The sequence below is a fragment of the Parambassis ranga genome, chromosome 15 (genome assembly GCF_900634625.1).
Source record: "Parambassis ranga chromosome 15, fParRan2.1, whole genome shotgun sequence".
Taxonomy (NCBI): domain Eukaryota; kingdom Metazoa; phylum Chordata; class Actinopteri; family Ambassidae; genus Parambassis; species Parambassis ranga.
The window spans coordinates 4,355,004-4,374,177 of record NC_041035.1 but is presented as its reverse complement, the minus strand read 5'-3'; the positions used below and the strand labels follow the sequence as shown (position 1 = coordinate 4,374,177).

Sequence of the window (19,174 nt, the reverse complement as noted above, 5' to 3'; positions counted from 1 at the left end):
CCAGCAGCGAGGATGTGCTCTTAGCATACCGCAAAACATACACAGTCGGGTGTATCTTTCCCCGCCTACTGCAGATGCTTTAATAATTGAAAATCACTCACTGTAGATGACAAACAAAAAGAGGGTCACCATTATCATTCTGCAGAGTGAAAACGTTAATATGTCACATGGCATTTCTTTAAAAAGCTTGATCTCAAAGTGTTTTCTCTTATGGCCATGGGGGTTAACACAGGGTGGAGACATTTGAATGCAGGTTGGGTTAAAGTGAGAATCAGTGAAACAATGTGAACGAGAAATGATTGCGGTCGAATTTCGAGATGTCATCTCAAACTACTTTTTCTAAAGTTAATATTTTATTTGCATGTATGAGACTTGCATTTTCCCTCAAGAGGGACAGTGGAAAAAGCAGAGCAGCAAACAGGTTACAAATGGCCAGAGGCAAAGATTGATATCCAAACCAAGCGAGGCACCCAATTAAGCTTTTCACCACATAACTGGCACTATAGCCCTCTCCGCTATCTCTGTCCTCTGTAAGACACAGTTACACTTCCATATGTTGATAAGGAGATATTTATTGAGCTGAAATTAATTAAAAACACATCCTCGCAATGCACCGCCTTTTCCTAGGACATTTTCTGAAGGGCAGCCCAAGCACATTTCAGAATTCATTAGCTGCTTAATGATCATTGCCTGACTGGCACTCTCACTAATGTGCCAATCAAAATTCAACAGTTTCCTAAAAGTCCAGAGACCATGCAGAAACTATGAAATGTGTCTTCAGTTAATTTGCACACTTGAAAAGATTGAAGGTAGGGGGAAAACACTGGGCGGTTTGTGCACCATGGTCCTTTTAGGAGGTTTCTGTGATTTCCTGACCAAGCAAAAAAACCCATTTAGATGTACACAGAGAAAGGTTATAGGCCCCTCATTTAATGGGGTATGGATGCTGTTTTTTCTACTGCAGCACGCTTTGTGGGTGCTTTGTTTTTCAAGAAAATTCATTCTTAGTAACATCTAAAGATCACCTCTTCATTAATTTCTACCTCTCCGTTTGCCTTACTTTGCACATTCTGTGCAATTTATTCCCAAGAAGCCTGAGCTCTTGCCTTTGTTTTGAAACATGAGGAGACATTTTTACGTGCAGCTGTTGTTTCTCAGCACATCTACATGACTTAGAGACTCATTATATATTTCTCTTTGCCCACCAGGTGTCGAGAAGGCTACCAAGGAATCCGCTGTGACCAGTTTCTGCCCAAGACAGACTCCATCCTGTCAGACCCAAGTAAGACATTGTGTTTTTTAACCTTTGACCATAACATAAAAGTCAGAAACAAAGGCTGCCCTGGCTCTTGGATGACTTTGATGAGGATGGAGATGCATTACTAAACCCTTAGGAGTGTTCACCACTTACTCTGAGATTTATTGTATGTCTTTTTGCTGCTGGCTCCTCAGATATGCCATGTAAACAAGACAAACGAATACACTGTATAATAATGGTTTGACAGCTGCTACAGAAGCCCTCAGCCAAATGGAAATCTGCTCTGTTTGTGTGTGTACTTTCACAGGATAGAAATTTGGACATCAGCATCAGGAACACTCAAGTGTTATTTGTGGTCCAAACCTTAAGTTCCTATGTGTATTGTGCATTATTATGCATATTTGCTCTATCAGTGGGTGCTGATATGGCCTTTGGAAGCCCAGACTGTTGCAGGTTTTTGATCTCAGCAGCTAGATGTAGCTACACTAATTGCATTCACCTTGTATCCCAGGTGAGTGTCAGTCCCTGATTAGAAAAGCAGCAGGGGTGTGGGACTCGAAAATGAAAGCGAATGCTGTTACATGCTTTGATACGCACTGTGGAAAAAAGGCTCCTGCAAAGTAGAATAAAGTAAATGTGTTTTGGTTTTAGATGGAAGAGCAAGACAAAAATGTACAAATTTCATCATCAAACTTTCAGATTGGAAAGAAGTTGAACCCTTTCACATAATTTGTCCTCATATTACCTTTTCAGTCTCTTCTCAAATATCCTCAGACTTCTTTTTCACATGGCGCTCTCAATGTCATAGAGGTGAGGGAAAAACACCAATTGCCTTAACGTCTGTCCTTACTGCTCACTGTCTCATACGACATATTAATTTTGTGTAGTTCCCTTAGCTCATTCCAAAAAAATAAGCAACCTTGTCAGGGGGCACAAATGTTGTGGCAGTGCATTAGTTTAACCATGACTTTTCCTGCACTGTAATATCACCATACCATAAAAGGACTTCAATGTGCCATGAGGATTTGTAATCTGTATTTGTCCAATGTCAAAAATCCTCTTCTACTCTGCTAATATTAAAATATCAATGTGCCGTTATGAAACGATATACATGATTGCAAAGGAGAATGTGCCATTAAATGAGACATGTAGATTAGATGTAGCGAATGCAACAACAGTGTTATCGCTTGCTATTTGTTAATATCCTTTACTTTACAGATCATTAATTAAGTCTCTGTAATGAGGTTTTTAATTCCAAGCAAGTATTAGGGTAATTGTCCTTGTTAGAACAACAGTGGTGTGCAGTGAAGTGACACCCGTCGCTTTGTTTCTACACCAACCTACTGACCTGAATGTATTGCTAAACTGAGAAAGGGCTACCATACCTCAACGCTCGGGCGCTTTGTCAGATGCCAGGCGGAGACGCACGTTGATTGTTTTTGCCGCTGTATCTGTGGATCAAAGTGAAGACACACAGCTGCATGTTGCACAAGTCTATATGCTGCTCTTTTACAGCAGCAGCATTGTGACAGTAATGAAAGCACAGCTGTATTAATAATGGCTTTAGTGTCCCAGTAACACATGACAGTAAGCAGCATGCACAAAAGCCTCTTCTAAATATATTCAGGCTATCATTAATACACCTGTGCTTTCCCTACTGTGACAACTCATGACATGAAAAAAGGTCTGTTTTGCATGAAAATATATCAAAGGATTGTTTGGCGTTATTTTATTACTCTTGAAATGAAGAGGAAAGAAAAATATTAAAAAGTATTATGTCATTTGCTAAAAACCTATGGTGCTTTTTTAATGTATTTTGATGCAGCCTCAAATGTAGCTCCAAAACCATAAATAGAGGATTTCATGTAATTACACAGTATAGGTGCTCCACCTATACTGTATTATTACAGTAAATCTTCTATTTACACATAACATCAACATTGAATACATATTTAGTCCCCAGTAAAGTTCATAGACAGTGATACACTATTGCAAATATTATTGTATGTCATTCAGGAAACCCAGATTCACACCTGAATGAATTATTGCTGTTTATCCACAGCACAAAATATATTAGTTTCACAATAAAGGGCTGCTGGCAGAGTCATTGAGGAGGCACCCAAAGTAATATCAAACCTGTGTGACATTTAAAATGTTAAATCAGGATGATTATATGAGTACTTTCACAGCAGAAAATAAAAAATACTCCCAGTGGTAAACATTGTAACTTTATCCTGCAGACTACAGATGTTTTAGAGAAAAAGTCAGAGATTTTCTTCTTTCTAAACTTAAACAAGTTGTAATATTTCAAGATAATAATAGACAATGTTCATGATGCTATGTTATCATAGACACATCATGGGATCTCATATGAAGCAGATGTTGTGCATCAATATCCTATATTGGCTATAAGCAACAAAAATACTTGGCCTGGTTTAGAAAAAGGTCATGGCTTACATTCATATGAAAATAAAGTATCGCCATTGCTGGGCTGTTCGAGCAGCAGCTTGTTCATTTTATGTTGAAGCTCGGAAAAGTTGAAAAACAAATGCAACTGCCACATTTCTAACTGAGGGAGCGTGTTCTCGCTAGCTAGAAGGGGAGGTCATTTACATCTTTGCCCAAGGGCTCCATTTTTTCCAACTATGCTTGGCAATTACAGGAAAATAAAGCTGCATGCTCTGGAAGTTGCTATGTTGTGTGAAACACAGATTCCAGGATCTGAACTGCTAGTGGCACCGATGTGTAACTCCAGGGGTGAAGAGAATTGAGTTTCAACAGCAAGAAGAACCACAACCTAACCATAACCTCTAATTGGTTTCCTCACCTAACTCGAGTCACCAATTATTAGTCTAATCGTCACAGGACTCTTTGGGGTAAATTTCCATATAAATTGTCTGGGAGTTACTGAGTCATTATTGTGCAACGAGAGAAAAGAAAGTAAAGGAATGGAGAAAAAAAAGAAAGTAAAGTCTTTTGGCATTTTGGCAGAGTAAAAGCCTGTACACCTTTCTGCTTGTTTCAGATTTAGCTGGCACTGCTTTTCCTCATTCACTCCTGATCTCCTTCATCTACTCTTTCTCGAACTTGATGCCAAATCTCTATCCTCAGTTCGTTTTCTAATAGAAAGAATCGACCGGCCTAGTTTCAGGTCATTCTCACTGGTTTCTACTACCTCACTTATTTTCAACAAATCCCTGCTCTGTTTGTTACTACAAAATGATGTCCTATGGCCTAGGGATTTCTTCTTTCAGTAACACCGTCCTTTTCTTTCTTTCTTTTTGTGCATTGTATTCAACCACCTCCTGCTTCACAAAGTTGGTAAGTGCAAAGTTGGAAAAGAAGAGTGGCAGATTGTGGCCTCCCTCTTCTTTCCTCACCCCTCAGCTAATCTTGTCACAACATCACTCTACCTGACTCCTTTGCTCGCAACTAATCAAATCCTAATTTCCTGGGTTACCTCTGTGTCTCGTGCTCGAGTTTGTCTCCGTGTTGACATCCCTCTTTCCCTCTTCCAAATTTCCCTCCAGACGGCCCCCCTCGCCCCCCATCTGTCTCTAGCTAACCTCCTCCGTGCCATACTTTCCTCAACATGCATCTTGTCCAAGCGTCAGACCTCATCCCTTCTCCCCAGCCTACAGTTCTCTGTCCAACTCATCTCCTAACACTAAGTGGCACAGGCCTCAGATGGACCGAGGTTTGAATTGCGCCAGCTAAAAAGGTTCACCAGCAGGGCAGACAAACGCTGCCAAGGACCTCTGGCATGGTGCGGTCTCGATGGAAAGTAAGGAAGGGCACGAGTGAGGAGGAGAGAGGCTGGATGAAAAGTGGACACATCTTCTGAGCAGGGCTATCACACTGTCTCGGGGTCTCGGAGGACAAAAGCAGTGTCATGACTCCGATGGCTATACAAACAGAATGACACAGCAAGACAGACATGGAGAAATTTCTGTCCTCTGAGCAAAACAAGGAGAGACACCCTGTATCTCAGACAATTCAGAACACATTTTCTAAAAGACCTGGCTTTTCAAACTGCAAAACAATACTGAATAATAGATGAATAATGAAATAAATAACAGGCAGGATTATATAAAACATTTAAAGAGATAAATACCACAGGAAGAAGGAAAAACAATAGTGATTGTCCTAATTACAAAAAAAGCATGTTCCATAAATCAAATAATCATATACTGATGCTACTTTTATAATGTGCTGTGATATAAAATACACATATTTGTGTTGGTGCTTTGGCCAACACATTCTGGTTCATAAAGTGTTAAAGATGTAGCTAGAAGCTAAACCTGAAGTTAAAGACTTCCCTGCGGATCAGCACGACACACTGATGTGCATTTACTCCTCAATATGCTGCTGGCTCAACACTACAACTGTCACCCAACTTGTTTAGCGCACTGCGTTTGAGATCAGAGATTTATTTAGGTCTTCCCCTGAATCTGTCAAAGAGCAACAAAGGCTTTTGTTGTCATCCTTACATACAGTATGTCAAATCATTTTTTTTTTTTCCTGTGCTCGACAAAATGAGTTCAAAATGCTTCCTTTGTGAACACAGCTTTTGTTGTTCGAACTGGAAGGTTGCTGATTGGCACCACCCATTCTGAAGAACTTTCACATTATAATACAGCATTCAGAAGCCAACATAGAAGACACTAAATGGATTCTCTCTCTCTCTCTTCGGCGTTACAGTACATCAGTCTCTTTCTTTACTCCTTCCGCTGTCTCCCGCGGTCCTCTTGCAGTTATTGTCCAGGCCACATTGAAAAACATGTTGAACCTTAGTGAAAGGTTTTACTGTGTACTCTCACAATCAACATATTGTCAACTGCACGTGGATCATATCACATCCCATAGATGCAGAGCGAGAGATTTAGCGATTTAAATCTGAAGACGAATTTATTTCATGCTATCATTATGAGATCTGATTTCATGCTCTGCAGGTTTGTGCGCACCACACACGATAACATCGCAGTAATCATGCAAGTCCAATTTCCAACACAATACAACCTCATATCTCACAATGTATTGTATGTTCCAGTCTATAAGGAGTCATAAAAAGCGCAATAGCCTTAAACTTCATGTTTTATCAAGGTCCGACTGTTGAGGCAAGGTCAATGTGAACCACCTTAAAGCATGTGATCAATGATTATTCATGACTGTGGATATTCTTCCACTCGTAGTTATGTGCAGGAAAGACACTACGAATGAAATATCCTCAGGAAAAACAAGAAGCACCTTTGTGTGTCGGAGGTTATGCTCTATAAAAGTGTGTCAATAAAGCATCTGACATTTGCTCATGTAAAGTCACAAAAACACAGAGCTCAGATTATATATTGTGGGTGTTTGGAAACAATGTAGTCAATAAATGCCACAAGCTCCATAAGCACACATGCACTATATTCTAAGGCACTGTTTAGAGGTGCAAGACCAAACCAAGCATCCTCGGTTTACTTTACTCAAACGATGCGGTCACAATCGGTTGTTTTTGTTTGTTCACGGGTGATCCGTGCTCTACATTTTTTTGCATTTGTGTTTCTGCACGGTTGCATCAACACCCTACTGCACGGTGCAAAGCCTAGTCTCAGGAAACCCATCCCATTGAATTCACACCATCTGACTTAACGCTCAGAAGCACTTGATGATTCTGGCATCAGCCTTCCTACTTATACTGACTCAATGTGGCAAGGCAAATCCAACTTACCAGGATATGGATAAAGAACTGTCAAGTGTGTAAGTGTGTGTCTGTGTGCCTGACGCTTCACGTTTTAGAGAGTGTCTGAGCTAAGATGAGAAAGTTATGAGGTTGTGTCATGCCTAACAATCACTAGGAGCAGATTAAAAAACCTTTGAATCCCACATCAAGATTTAGCATTTTGTACTTTATAGTATTAAAAACCATATTCCTTGCTTTGAACCTAGCTCCACTGCAGAGGCACGGACTACTTTTATTTTAATTGGCGTGTGTCTGGGGCGATGGAAATGGCAACATTCGCATTGAGTCTACCCATTAAAAACAACAAAAGAAGTCTCTTTTTGACAGCAGGTCTCTTTGAAAGCAGATGAAAAGAATACATCTTACCCATTTATCATCTTCACTATTTTCCCTCTCACTATGTGTTTGTGCTGGTATGCAGGAAGCTGCACTGGATTACATTAGTAACATAATCCATGAGGTTCTTTTGTAGTACAGTAATGAAACAGCAATTACACACTAAAACACTAATGAAAACAAAGTACATGTGCTGTTTTTCAGAGCACTGCTTTCTTTCATATTGAAGTGCTAAATGACCTGCCGGGAACACCACATTGCTTTAACTCACTTAAAACTATTCGGTTAGGTATAGATAAAAATGATTAGGGATGTCTCGATCCGATCACGTGATCGGAAATCGGGCCCGATTACGTGATTTCAGACTTGATCGGAATCGGACATTACCTCCCGATCAAGACTCGGATATATATTTATCAGGACTGTCAAAGTTAATGCCTTCTATGCAGGGTGGCTCTGTGTCTTGTAGTGTAGGGGTATGACAGCTGCTTTTGGTGCGAGAGGTCCTAGGTTCGAGACTTCGATGCGTGTGTGAAATCTCCCAGTGTGGCGGTAGCGTGACACACACACACACACACACAGAGTTTTCTGCAATGAGTGCCTTTATAGAGAGTCCTGAAAGTATCGGATTGGGACTCGGTATCGGCAGATACTCAAAATCAAATGACTCAGACTCGGACTCAAGGGCAAAAAAACCTGATTGGGACATCCCTAAAAATGATTATACACATACAATAACCACAAAAAAGGTGGGATAACATGAGAAAGAAGTTTCATAGATACGAGTAAGTTTTGCATAGAAAATACTGAAGATAACTTCACTATACAATGTTGTCGGCTGCTATTGGCTTCTATTGTTGGCTGCAAGTGAATGTGCCGGGGCCTGCAGCCCTTCAGTGGTCAATGCTCAGTTGCAATATAAATGAAGCATTAGAGGTCTCACAAATCTTCAAATTCTATGTCACTGTATAGAGCAGGATAGCATTCTTCATGCCACTGCGTTGATGTTGAAAGCTAGGGAAAATGAGAAGACAGCACATGTAAAATATTCTGAGGTGGTGGCAGTAAATTCTCAGGAAATCTCTGCCCTCTGCCTGAGCTTGCCAAGTTTCACAGCTGTCTGATGGTGTTGCTTGCACATGACAAAATGACCTCGTTACACAGGCTAGATTTGATATTCCCAACAAGTGTTTATCCGTCTCGCTTCCACATTGAACATATTCCACACACAGAAATTGGTGGGTTCACCTCTCCACAGACTAAATCAAGAGTCTGACGATGGCAGTCATTTACACTCCTGCCTTTCAGGTCCAAGGCACGCAGCAGGGTGCTGGCAGTTGGTCCGCCAGCTCCTCCCTCTCTCTTGGCTTCTATCGAAACACACACATATAGGCAAAGGTTAATTAGCTGCAGGTGGGCCTCATCGACCGCCTGGGCCACTCTTGACTCACTGACTCGGTCTCCTCCAGGTTCATTAGAGCACACCGTCTGCTTAACTGTATTCAGGAATTATAGATATCACATCATCACATCATGGCGGCTATTTCTGTGTGCCACTGATGGTGAAGCCATGTGCACACAGTATGTGCCCACAATAATATGATATATATATCATCTCTGTGACCATCATTAGGCTAAATTAATTCAAGAGAATTGAATTTAGAACACTAAAATAATTGCAGCCCTCAAAGTATTGGATTTGTACCGGAGTCAGTCGGCTGATGAAAGTTAATCACATGCATTGTGGTACGTCTCTAGCTTTAACAGCGTCAATAACAGCTGAAGCTCTCCTTCATATTTTCCTCTTCCTACAACAGCGAAAAATCCATCTATGCATTCATCTCTCTTTAAATGGACAAAAACACATGAAGCTTTATTGTCCTTTGAGATTATATCCCTCAAAGTGCGGGTGAACTCTGTGGCAAATGCAAAATCGACTGCAGTGGAGCTTAATGGATGCTGATTGCTAAGGCCAATTTACCTTCCGCCCATCTATTGCTATGGACAGGGATAGCAAGCAATCAGAAAACTGGAGAGAGGCAGAGGAAAAAATGGAAATTCACATTGATCGCCACAACTTTAAAAAAGCCAGTGTTTTGTACTGCTTTTCAAACCAAAAACATCTATTTCACACAACAGGACATAGTTTTATTATAGTAAATAATAGTAAAGATCTGGATAATATAGATCTGCACAGCAAGGGCTTAGTGTAAGTCTTTGGCTGTGAGATGCAGATTTTCCCTGATATGCTCACTGCTTGAACCAGGCCTTCAGCCACAGGTCATTAATAACTGAGCATGGTGAAAGACAGGTCAGAACAATTTACAAAACCTGTTTACTCACAGTCCTGCAGTCATGGATCATACGTAGACCACAGCGGTGATGATGTGTTCATCAAAAAATACGGCAATTTATGAATGTGGCATCAGTCCGAGTGTGACAAATGAGTGCATTGTATAAGTGCAACTTATGTTAAGATCTTCCCCACATTTGTTAATCCAACTAAAACCGAACATGACAGCAAAAAGGGCTTTAGTGTCAGCAGTGATAAATGAAGGCGTCATCTGTCAGCCCAATCCAAACATGCTCCCGTTCCTTGGAGATACATGTCCACAGCTCTGTGGCTGTATACCATCTGTCAAGATCATGTCATGGATCTTGTCAATTGTCCCCTGTGTAGTGACAGTGACTAGGCCTTCCTAGGATGGGGGGGGGGGTCATCATCCAAGGTCAGTGTGCAATGTTTCAATTCAGCAGTCCACTTCTTCACATTGTGAATAACAACTGGTTAACCTGGATCCAAAACCCGATATTCTCTTAAAAGCCTTCCTTACCCCTCATCCTAACCAAACTACTGCTAGAGATCGCAGTAAGTGAGCTTCTTGATTGTTTGACAGTCTCATTTATACCACTGATGGTTTCCCTTATGTATTCAGTGTGTATTAATGTGGGATCAGCTCAATTACTTTTTTTTTATTATCATTAACAGAGGTAGGTAGATAGGCGCGTGAGTATGTGTGGCCAACTTAAGCAATTTAAGCAACTGTCTCATCTAATAGGAGCCTTCCCAGCAGCCACAGAGAGTTAAATGATTATGACAACTTGCGGTGAATGCAGGTGGAGAACGAGCTAATGGACAACAGACCTCTGTGATGGAACAGTTGGACGAGCGAGATAGTAGAACAAAATGACTTGAAATTGCCCTGTCCAAATGGCTTTTTAATGCTCCTTTTCTAAAGCTTTACTAGTTGACAACTGAGGATATAGTGTCATTTTTGAAACACTTTGGACTTTTTTCACCATTACACACACACTCTCTCTCCCTCTCTCTCTACCCTTTATTGCTTCATACTCGCTATTGATTATAATTTCTCTTTAAAGTTAATGATTCATCAATAGCATGAATTATTACTAAGTGCAGTTCACATTGTGTATCGCAGAAATATATCTACTGAGCTAAGAAATTATGTACTAAGCCTGATTACATCACTCTCTTCAAGCTGTTAAAGCTGAAAGAACAAAAATATTCAGCGATAAAAACTTGTTTCTCTCTCTTATTCACTTTTTTTTTCTCCCCTGCGTGTGCTGTATGTTTCCACCCAGTCAGCCTAAATGAAGATGAGAGTCTATGTACATTAAGATATTCTGCTGGTTTTTTTTTTACTTCACCTAGATGTGGCTCATGTCCCAGGCTCTGTAGTCATTAAACCGCCAAGAACAAGAGAACTGTTTAAGGATCACTGCACAAGTCATGTGGACATATTAAAGTGCACTACATTAAAAGGAACACTGGTCCTTCGTGACAGGTGGAAATAAAAATATCTCCAGCTGTCCTCAGACTACCTGTCTTTGGAGGTCTTCCTTACACCATCTTCATACTGTATATCCGTGTTAACAATTATGAGATAAAAGCCCATAGGGGAGAGGAGCGACCTTAAAATGGGAGCTAATGCAGTTGATTTGGGATTCTGTGTTCTGTGAAATGATGTATGAATTAAGAGTTTTGTCATGACATTCTTCTTAGCAGGAGGATGAGGTTATTGTTCTGACAATCAGGGTTTACATTTTAATGAAGATCCTCATCCAGCCTTTGCTAAATGAGTTCACCCTGTGTTTTAAGTCTAACATTGCCAGTCTATCTGTATCTGGCAGGATGCAAGACTTAAATCTAGTACCAGTGGGTACAAACTGTGAGCACGGGTAGCAATGTAGGACAGTCTCACATCAACCAGGACACATACAGACACATGGGAAAGATTGGAAACAATCAGACTCTATATATGTAAGGCTGAGGGTAGCACTTTGTCAGCTGAGCTGTCATTACAGAGTTGCGTGAAATTACATCATATTCTTGGCACAGATAGCTGTTTGAAAGCATATTTTCTCTGAAATATTGTGTAGACTAGAGATACTGTATGCATCCTATTGGTTATTTTTAATAGACTCTTAACTGAAGCATCTGAAAACAATGATGACTGACAATTTAGAGGTGTGGAACCATGCTGTTGAAACACTAACGATAAAAATAAAATGACAAGTTTCTGGCATCTCCAGACAATCCCTCTCCCTGCCACATACCTCCAAACGTCCGAGTCAAGCAATTGGTTTATTTATCCAGCATTTCAACTTTATTCTGGGTTATGGAAATGGAGAGTGAAAGAGTGGAGAGACAGAATGAGAGAGGTGGAATGACAGTCATGAAATGTATGTGACTTAAGTACATGACATGTGCCCTGCCCTGCTGAATCACGGCTTGCCCTCTTGTCTGTCTCCATTCCCACTCTGTCCTCCACTTTCCTTTCTGTCACTCCTCTGTGCCCTTAGAACTAAAATCTCTCCTTATCACTTAACCAGAAGTAGCCAAACTCTCTTCCGACATGTCCTGCCTGCCTCCTCACTTCTGCCTCCTCTTTTGTTTCATTGCTTCTGGGAACCGCTTACTCTTCTCTACCTCCTCCTCTTCTCTTACTCATTCGTCATTCTAACTTCCTCCTGGTTTCCAAAAGACCCAGAGGCATCGCTGGTTCACTTACTGACCTTGCACTGCTACATCTAGAGACTGTCTGCCTCAGTTTCTGCTCTGCATTTCAGCAGTTGTCATCCAAGCCAACTGTATTTAACCCTCTGAACCCCAGAGGTGTGCCTTGTAATGACTAAACTTTGATCTTTATCTCTTTATAACTTTGTCATATTGTACACAATACACATTTGACTGTAATGCACTGAAGGTCACAGTGACAAAAGTGGAAACTGCACAGAGGGTTGAAAGGCTAGATGGATTCATTCTGTTGATAAACTCTTTAAATCCACATTAAATCTTTAAACTCTTTAAAGCTGCATCATCATTGAATACATATGAGTTTGTAAGCTAATGTTACTAGCCTGTAAAATCGTTTTAATAGAGAAGTCTGTTCACCAGACTGCTCTGTGATGTAACATTTTGTGATGTGTAATAATGATGAATTATAGAATAATTAAGGAGCTGTTTACATGGCATCTAATGGGCATAAAATGTCATATCAAAATAAAATGAATCTCTCTGACAGATCATTTTCGTTACCCTGTAGGCTGATAAAAATGAGAGCAAAATTTGAATTCTTCCCACAAATGCTTTTTGATAGCAGAACACATCCAGCTTAGAGCGACCCTCTCAACTCTGAGCTTTGTTTTTAAAAGTTATATCAGGACAAACCTGCCCAGCAATGAATAGGGTGCAAGGAGAGATCGGTTATTTCTTAAATAATTACTCTGAACTTGACATCATAGAGAATAAGAGAATGTGAGCTCTAATCTCAGCTCTGCGGTCTCTACATCACTGAGCCAGCAGACGTACACTGCAGCTCAAATAAAGTTTGGCAGGAGAAACATGTTGTACTATGATAGCAAACTTTGTTTTTCACACTAACAATCGCACATCCAAATTCTTCTGCACCATCGCACACCTTAACCCTCATGCGTTGTTCGGGACATTTTTGTCCTCTGAGAGAAATTTTTCTGTTTATTTTGGCCATAACTTTGTCAATATGTGGACAAATTGAATCATTTTTCCTCAATAAGCTTAATTTTACATAAATTTTGTTAATATGATTTTAAAATTTTTCATAGGTCAACGGTACACTGTGGGCAAATTTTACCCCCTAATGTGTTGTTCGGGGACAAAAACGTCCCCTAACTTTAACGGTTTTAAAAATATATTAGATAAATATTTTTTTGAAATTTTTTTGCATAGACCTTTTAATTAACTTCAGTTCTAATCAACAGTAGTGAAAAAATCATTTTCCCCCAGGATTTTAACCCTTTAATCACCAATTTTATAAGGGGTGGTGCTGAAAATTGAAAAAAAAAAACACACAAAATGGCTCATTTTTAATAGAAAAGGTGAATGTGGACTGGATTCTTTTTAACCTTTATTACAGTCTTGGTCATGTCAAACATCAGTAAAAAAATTGACTTTATTGCATTATTAGTTTTTGCACAGCACTGGATTTTCTTTTTTTCTCCCATTTTGTCCCATAGACTTACATTATAAACACACTTTTTTTGACTGCACAGCCATGGCACTAAATAATCATGCATTCTTGATTGTTGGTGGTTTACCCTGTTGGTAGGAGGTAACATTTGTGATTTTTACAGTTAACAACTTAATTACCATATTAACCCTTTACCTGCAGGCCTGTGCTCATGTACTGTAGTTTCTGGCTTAAGTATATGGAGTTATAGGGAGTATTTTAGCACATAATTGTGTGTCTACACACTGTGTGTGTATGTTAGAGAGGAAGAGAAGAGTGCCGGCCCCTAAACATTAGGGTAGTGTTTGCGAACAATGCATGAGGGTTAATAGAGCAGAAAGCATCCCCACTGCACTTTTTGAATAAAGACCAGCACACTTTCGAAAGCTTAAAAAAACGCACTGTTCTGCTGTCATAACCTGGGCTGTTACTTCTTCCACCTACACATTTAGCCTGCAGCTGAATGCAACAAGTTTGACACCTGTTTTATAGGTATTTTTCAAAGCCTTTCTGTGAAGAAATTACAAAAAAACACGAGACAAAGTACATGTAAGACGAGGAAAAGTGGATGCATCAAAAATGATAAATTACATCAACTCCAAAAATGTCTCCAGGAACAAAACGAACATTATAAATTGATGATGCACAACAATGAAAGATGAAAACATAAAAAAAGGTACAAGGTGTTGTGAAATGGAAAAAGCTTTCAGAAGTGCAATCCGTGTGTGTGTGTGTGTGTGTGTGTGTGTGTGTGTGTGTGCATGTGTACATTGTAGCCTAAGGGCCAGGGAGGAAGATGTGTTCTCAGTGATGCGACCCTGATGATGATTGACAGCTCCCTGTAGGCGTTCCCACAGTGACTCAGAAGTTGTCACCAACTATTTATTTCTTCATCTTTCTCCCTCTTGAACAACACAGATGATACACAGATTGAACCAATTACTGCAAGTCTAAATAATACAGAATCTCTCATCCCAATCCAAATGTTATAACATTGGTTTAAACAGCTGTTTTTGACACATTTGCTGTAAATAAATGTTCTACTAGCTTCCATAAACATATTTATGAAAGCACTTCGGGGCCATTTAAACTTCAAGGCTCCCCAAAAAAAATATCACTTAATGTAAAATGTGTCCTTGCACAGCACCAGAAGTCTCAGTCAAGCAATTTGAGAGTGTAAATTATTTCAACCCAATAACTCCAAACAAAAGCAAAGTCAGTTAAAAGTAGTTTGGTGCCATTGGACCATTCTGTCTCACTTTGTGTCAACTTTTCTTAACTGCTGCACACAGAGCATGTAGAAAAAAAGATGTGAGGAAGGTCACTGCCAAATGGGGGTTAAGACTGCAATTACTTCAGCTAAACACAGAAACACAAGGGCAGTGGGTTTATGTGTACTTGCTGATGTCTAATGAAAACTTGCACACAGAATCATTGGTCATATCATGCAAGGACATACAGTAAGAGTAGGCTGGGAAAAAGGGAGGAAGTTAACTCATTAAAAGTTTGAAAAATTTAACTTCATACCTATAGATGAATCTATAAGATTGAACAGTTGGTGCCTTTGTTTGGTTTATTTTGGTTGTCTCTTGATTGTGTTGTGTTTTTTGTGAATGTAAGTGCGAGCTCAGGGGCGTGTGAGAGGCGTTCGTATCCATAGACGGCAATTCAGGGTAGTGTGATGTTTGAGAGGGTGTGAAGAATTGTGTAGTTAACACTCAATCTGTGAAGCTGCCACTTTGTTGAACTGTTGTTAATCTCTGTTTTACTGCACCAATGAGGTGAAGCTTTCACACCAGAGTGCATGCAGAATATTAAACAGATAAAAACTCGACTCTTTTTTGCAAAATTGTGGTGCAAATCATGCACCAACTTGCAAGAACATAGGAGTAGAGGGCACACATCTAATCTGGTATTCGGATCCCAAAATCAACCTCATTTAACGTTTCTGTTTGTTTAATACTTCTTTTATGATTCATGAGATAATAACCCAAACTATGTGCTTGTGGCTAAACCTAGAATTGGTGCAGCCCAGTCAATACACTGTCTGTGAGGCAGCACTGGCCTTTAAGGACACGTTTAAGATATGACATGCTAACTGCTACCTGCTAACTGTCACTAAAATTTGTAATGTCGTTGCACATGCAATGACAATAAAGGCCTTCTGATCTTCAGTAGTGTGATGATATTGAGGAGTGGAGGAATTCCAGGCCCTTTAATAAATGCAGCTGATGACTGTTCCTGTTTGAAGGCTGTAGCTTGATACAATGAAACAGCTCTCTGTTGCAGCAGGAAACGGGGTCGATGCGTGTTGAAATGTGTTGTCAAAACAGTGAGCTAAAAACAGTTTTACTGATAATTCAAGTGATTCCGTACCATCAAAGCAATTCCAGCATCTGTTAGCGGTTTCATTGCTCATTCCCGTGTTCAGTGCTTACTTTGAGTGGGTTTTAAGTAGTAAAGTAAGCCATAAGTAGATCATCCTCCCCAGGCCTGTTGTTTGGACCGCTCTGATTTATGGATGCAGAGCAGACAGCTCAGATGAAAGACTTTCTGTCAGGGTAGAAGATACAGATACCTTGTTGCTATAGCAACTGCTGTGGGCAAAAACACACACACACACACACACAAAAAAAGATGTATACTGGGAAGACTGTGAACACATGATGAAATGATGAAACAGGTCAGTGAAAGATGACATTCAAATTCAACAATGACTGAGGCTGGCAGATTGTTTGGGTGTCTTTTTAAACACATATTTGTGCTCTCTGCTCACGGCCATTATTTTGTCAGGCTGTAGTGTGCTACAGGATGCTTCTCCTCAGCTCAGGACAGATGTTTAACTTGAAAAAAAAACACTTCTACAATGAACGCTATTTTTTTCTTAGCTGCTGACAATTGTATGTTTGACGAGCATCCTGCACATCAGTGCGTTTTTATAAGTGAATGGTTCAAAAATAGGATCTTTCAAACGGGTGTAAATCTGTCAGCTTTTATTGCAGCTTTGCCACTATAAAAATAGCTTTACGGTGAGGCCGGGCATTAATATATCTAATGTGACCTCTAAATTAGTGCTTGCGGTTACATTTTCATTCACTTCGCTGCACCGTGATGAAGCTATGATCCAGATAAGCAGGTGTGCACTTGCAAACAGCAATAATACTGTTGTCACGCAGAGTAAAGGAGAGTGTGATGCACCAGTCCAGTCTCTCTGGTGCGTCACATGATTGTGTGACTTATCCGTATTGAATTTCATCAGGGCTTAACAGTGGACAACGCGGTGCCATCGTTTAGTTTTCCCCGCAACTCCTTCAGAGTCCGCCATCTGTCAAAATATCAATTTATTTCCCGCTCTCTAAAGACTGCCGGCCGCTAATTGGAAATAGCATGTAACGAATTCACTGTTCTGCCTACATGGAGAGAAAAGCTATCAGTCAGTCGGCGACGTGAATATGATGCAGTGCACTCCCTCACGCCCATCTGTAGAATTTATTTATTTATTTGTTTTATTATGTGACAGAGGGAAGAAAAAGGAATGCAGATTATGTGTCTGTGTGCACTGCGGTGCACCGAGACACAAGCATTGTCTACATTAAACAAAAGGAAACACAGGAAACAACACAGCAAAGTTTTTTTTCACTTCATCAACATGCACATAAATCAAATCTGATATATTCAGGTACTGATGTACGACATGAACTCAAACGCGAGACAAAAGTAAAGGAGGAACATGTACTGACTCTCTAGGTACTGTTTCTCCTTCATACATGAGATAGTGAAGCTTGTATCATAATGTGCACATATTACACATATTATGCAACTACATTTAAAGGACAGCACTTATAATAGGCCCCGTTCACACTGGAGAAAGCCATTTAATCTGGATATGTTCAGACCTATTTTCAAATCTGACTCTCACGCACTCACTTGTGTGCTCACTCCATCTTAATCTGGCTTGTTTATCGTCCTCCAGAGTCAGAAAAAAACTATCAATAATGACAAATAACTAGCGCTGAGTTGATGTAAATACAGCACTGTGAGCCTTATCCCACAGGGCTGCTTCTGTTCTGCCTTTTCCAACTAAATGAAGGCAACATTGTCACCCTGAGAAAACATTGCAGCAGAATCCTAACGCCTATTATCCCTAGAAGGTCTGTTTTATTTCAAAGTGGTAAAACTGAAGCTTAGAATGTAATAGCTGGCTGGGGTTTCTCTTTATGTGAGCACAAACACTCCTAGATGCTTGTAAGGCTTCCTCAAAGTGTCCATCATCAGGCAGGAATAAAGTGCATGTAAGCTTATCCAGCAGATTACCATTCAGGTTATTGTTGGATGATTTCACCAGACATGAAACACACTTCTTCCTCTCTTGTTGACTTCAGCTGGACAGTTTACATGGGTTCACTTGGTGCAGTCTGTAGCTGGTAGTAGCATGCACATTATGACAAAAATATTCCTTTAAAGTAAACTTAGATGTTACATAAGAAGCATTGCAGCAACCACTTGTAATAAATCATGCTAAATAATACGAAATAGAAGCTGGCATTTTACTTATCAATGGATAAGATGTGAATTAGTCCAAGGTATTCCCACAGATACCGGCTTCTATCTGTCAATTCAAATTGCAATCAGTTGTGTTGATGGCAGCAGTTCAGTCAGGGAGCCTCGGAGCTTTTAATCTGCATTCATCAGAAGAAGATTAGTAACTCTGAAAGGCTTCATTTAGTTTTTTCTTTCTTTTGATTTAAAAAGCTGCAACCTCTTCACTTGCTTTGATAAAATCTGGTTAATGTTTAATTTCTTTTTTTTGTTCCTAACACAACAGCAAGGCCTCCTCTATGGCCACAGCCTTTACAGGGAAAGAAAAGACACCTGTACTCTGCTTCTCTGATCACCATATCTATGTTTCTGGTGGGGATAAAAGATATATTTAGAATGCTTTCCTTTGGTGGAGTCCATACCCTGTCCTTCAGGGGGAACGTGCAGTATATTAATTTCTAATAAATAATTGAATTAAGCACATTAGGGTTACTGTTAAGTCTTATGAGGCACTATGTTACGCCCTGCGCTAATTTTATAATTATATTCATGTCAACATATGATACATACGGTGGTGTTATCAAATGAGTGCAGTCTGTAAATCAGCAGGGTGTGCGTCCCAGTGGAGGTCAGCTAATCTGTCTTCCACTACCAGGGTTCACTACAGAGGTGAAAGCACACATACACCCGGACATCCAGCCGTCACCATATGTGCGTCCACAGGGAGGGAGTAACAACTAGAGTAACATACTACACACTCCCTACAACCCACACCAGCCTCCGCTGCAGGCTGCAAACACACATGGG

At 40.1% G+C, this 19,174-nt stretch overlaps 1 protein-coding gene across 1 annotated transcript in view; it reads left to right on the top strand.

Annotated features, from left to right (window-relative positions):
• The window catches only part of nrg3a (neuregulin 3a), a 270,445-nt gene that overhangs the window by 214,956 nt on the left and 36,315 nt on the right, over window positions 1-19,174 (top strand). Inside the window, exons 3-4 of the mRNA XM_028424101.1 lie at window positions 1,209-1,282; window positions 4,577-4,579. Coding sequence (XP_028279902.1) covers window positions 1,209-1,282; window positions 4,577-4,579 — 77 coding nt within the window. The remainder of the gene's footprint in view (window positions 1-1,208; window positions 1,283-4,576; window positions 4,580-19,174) is intronic.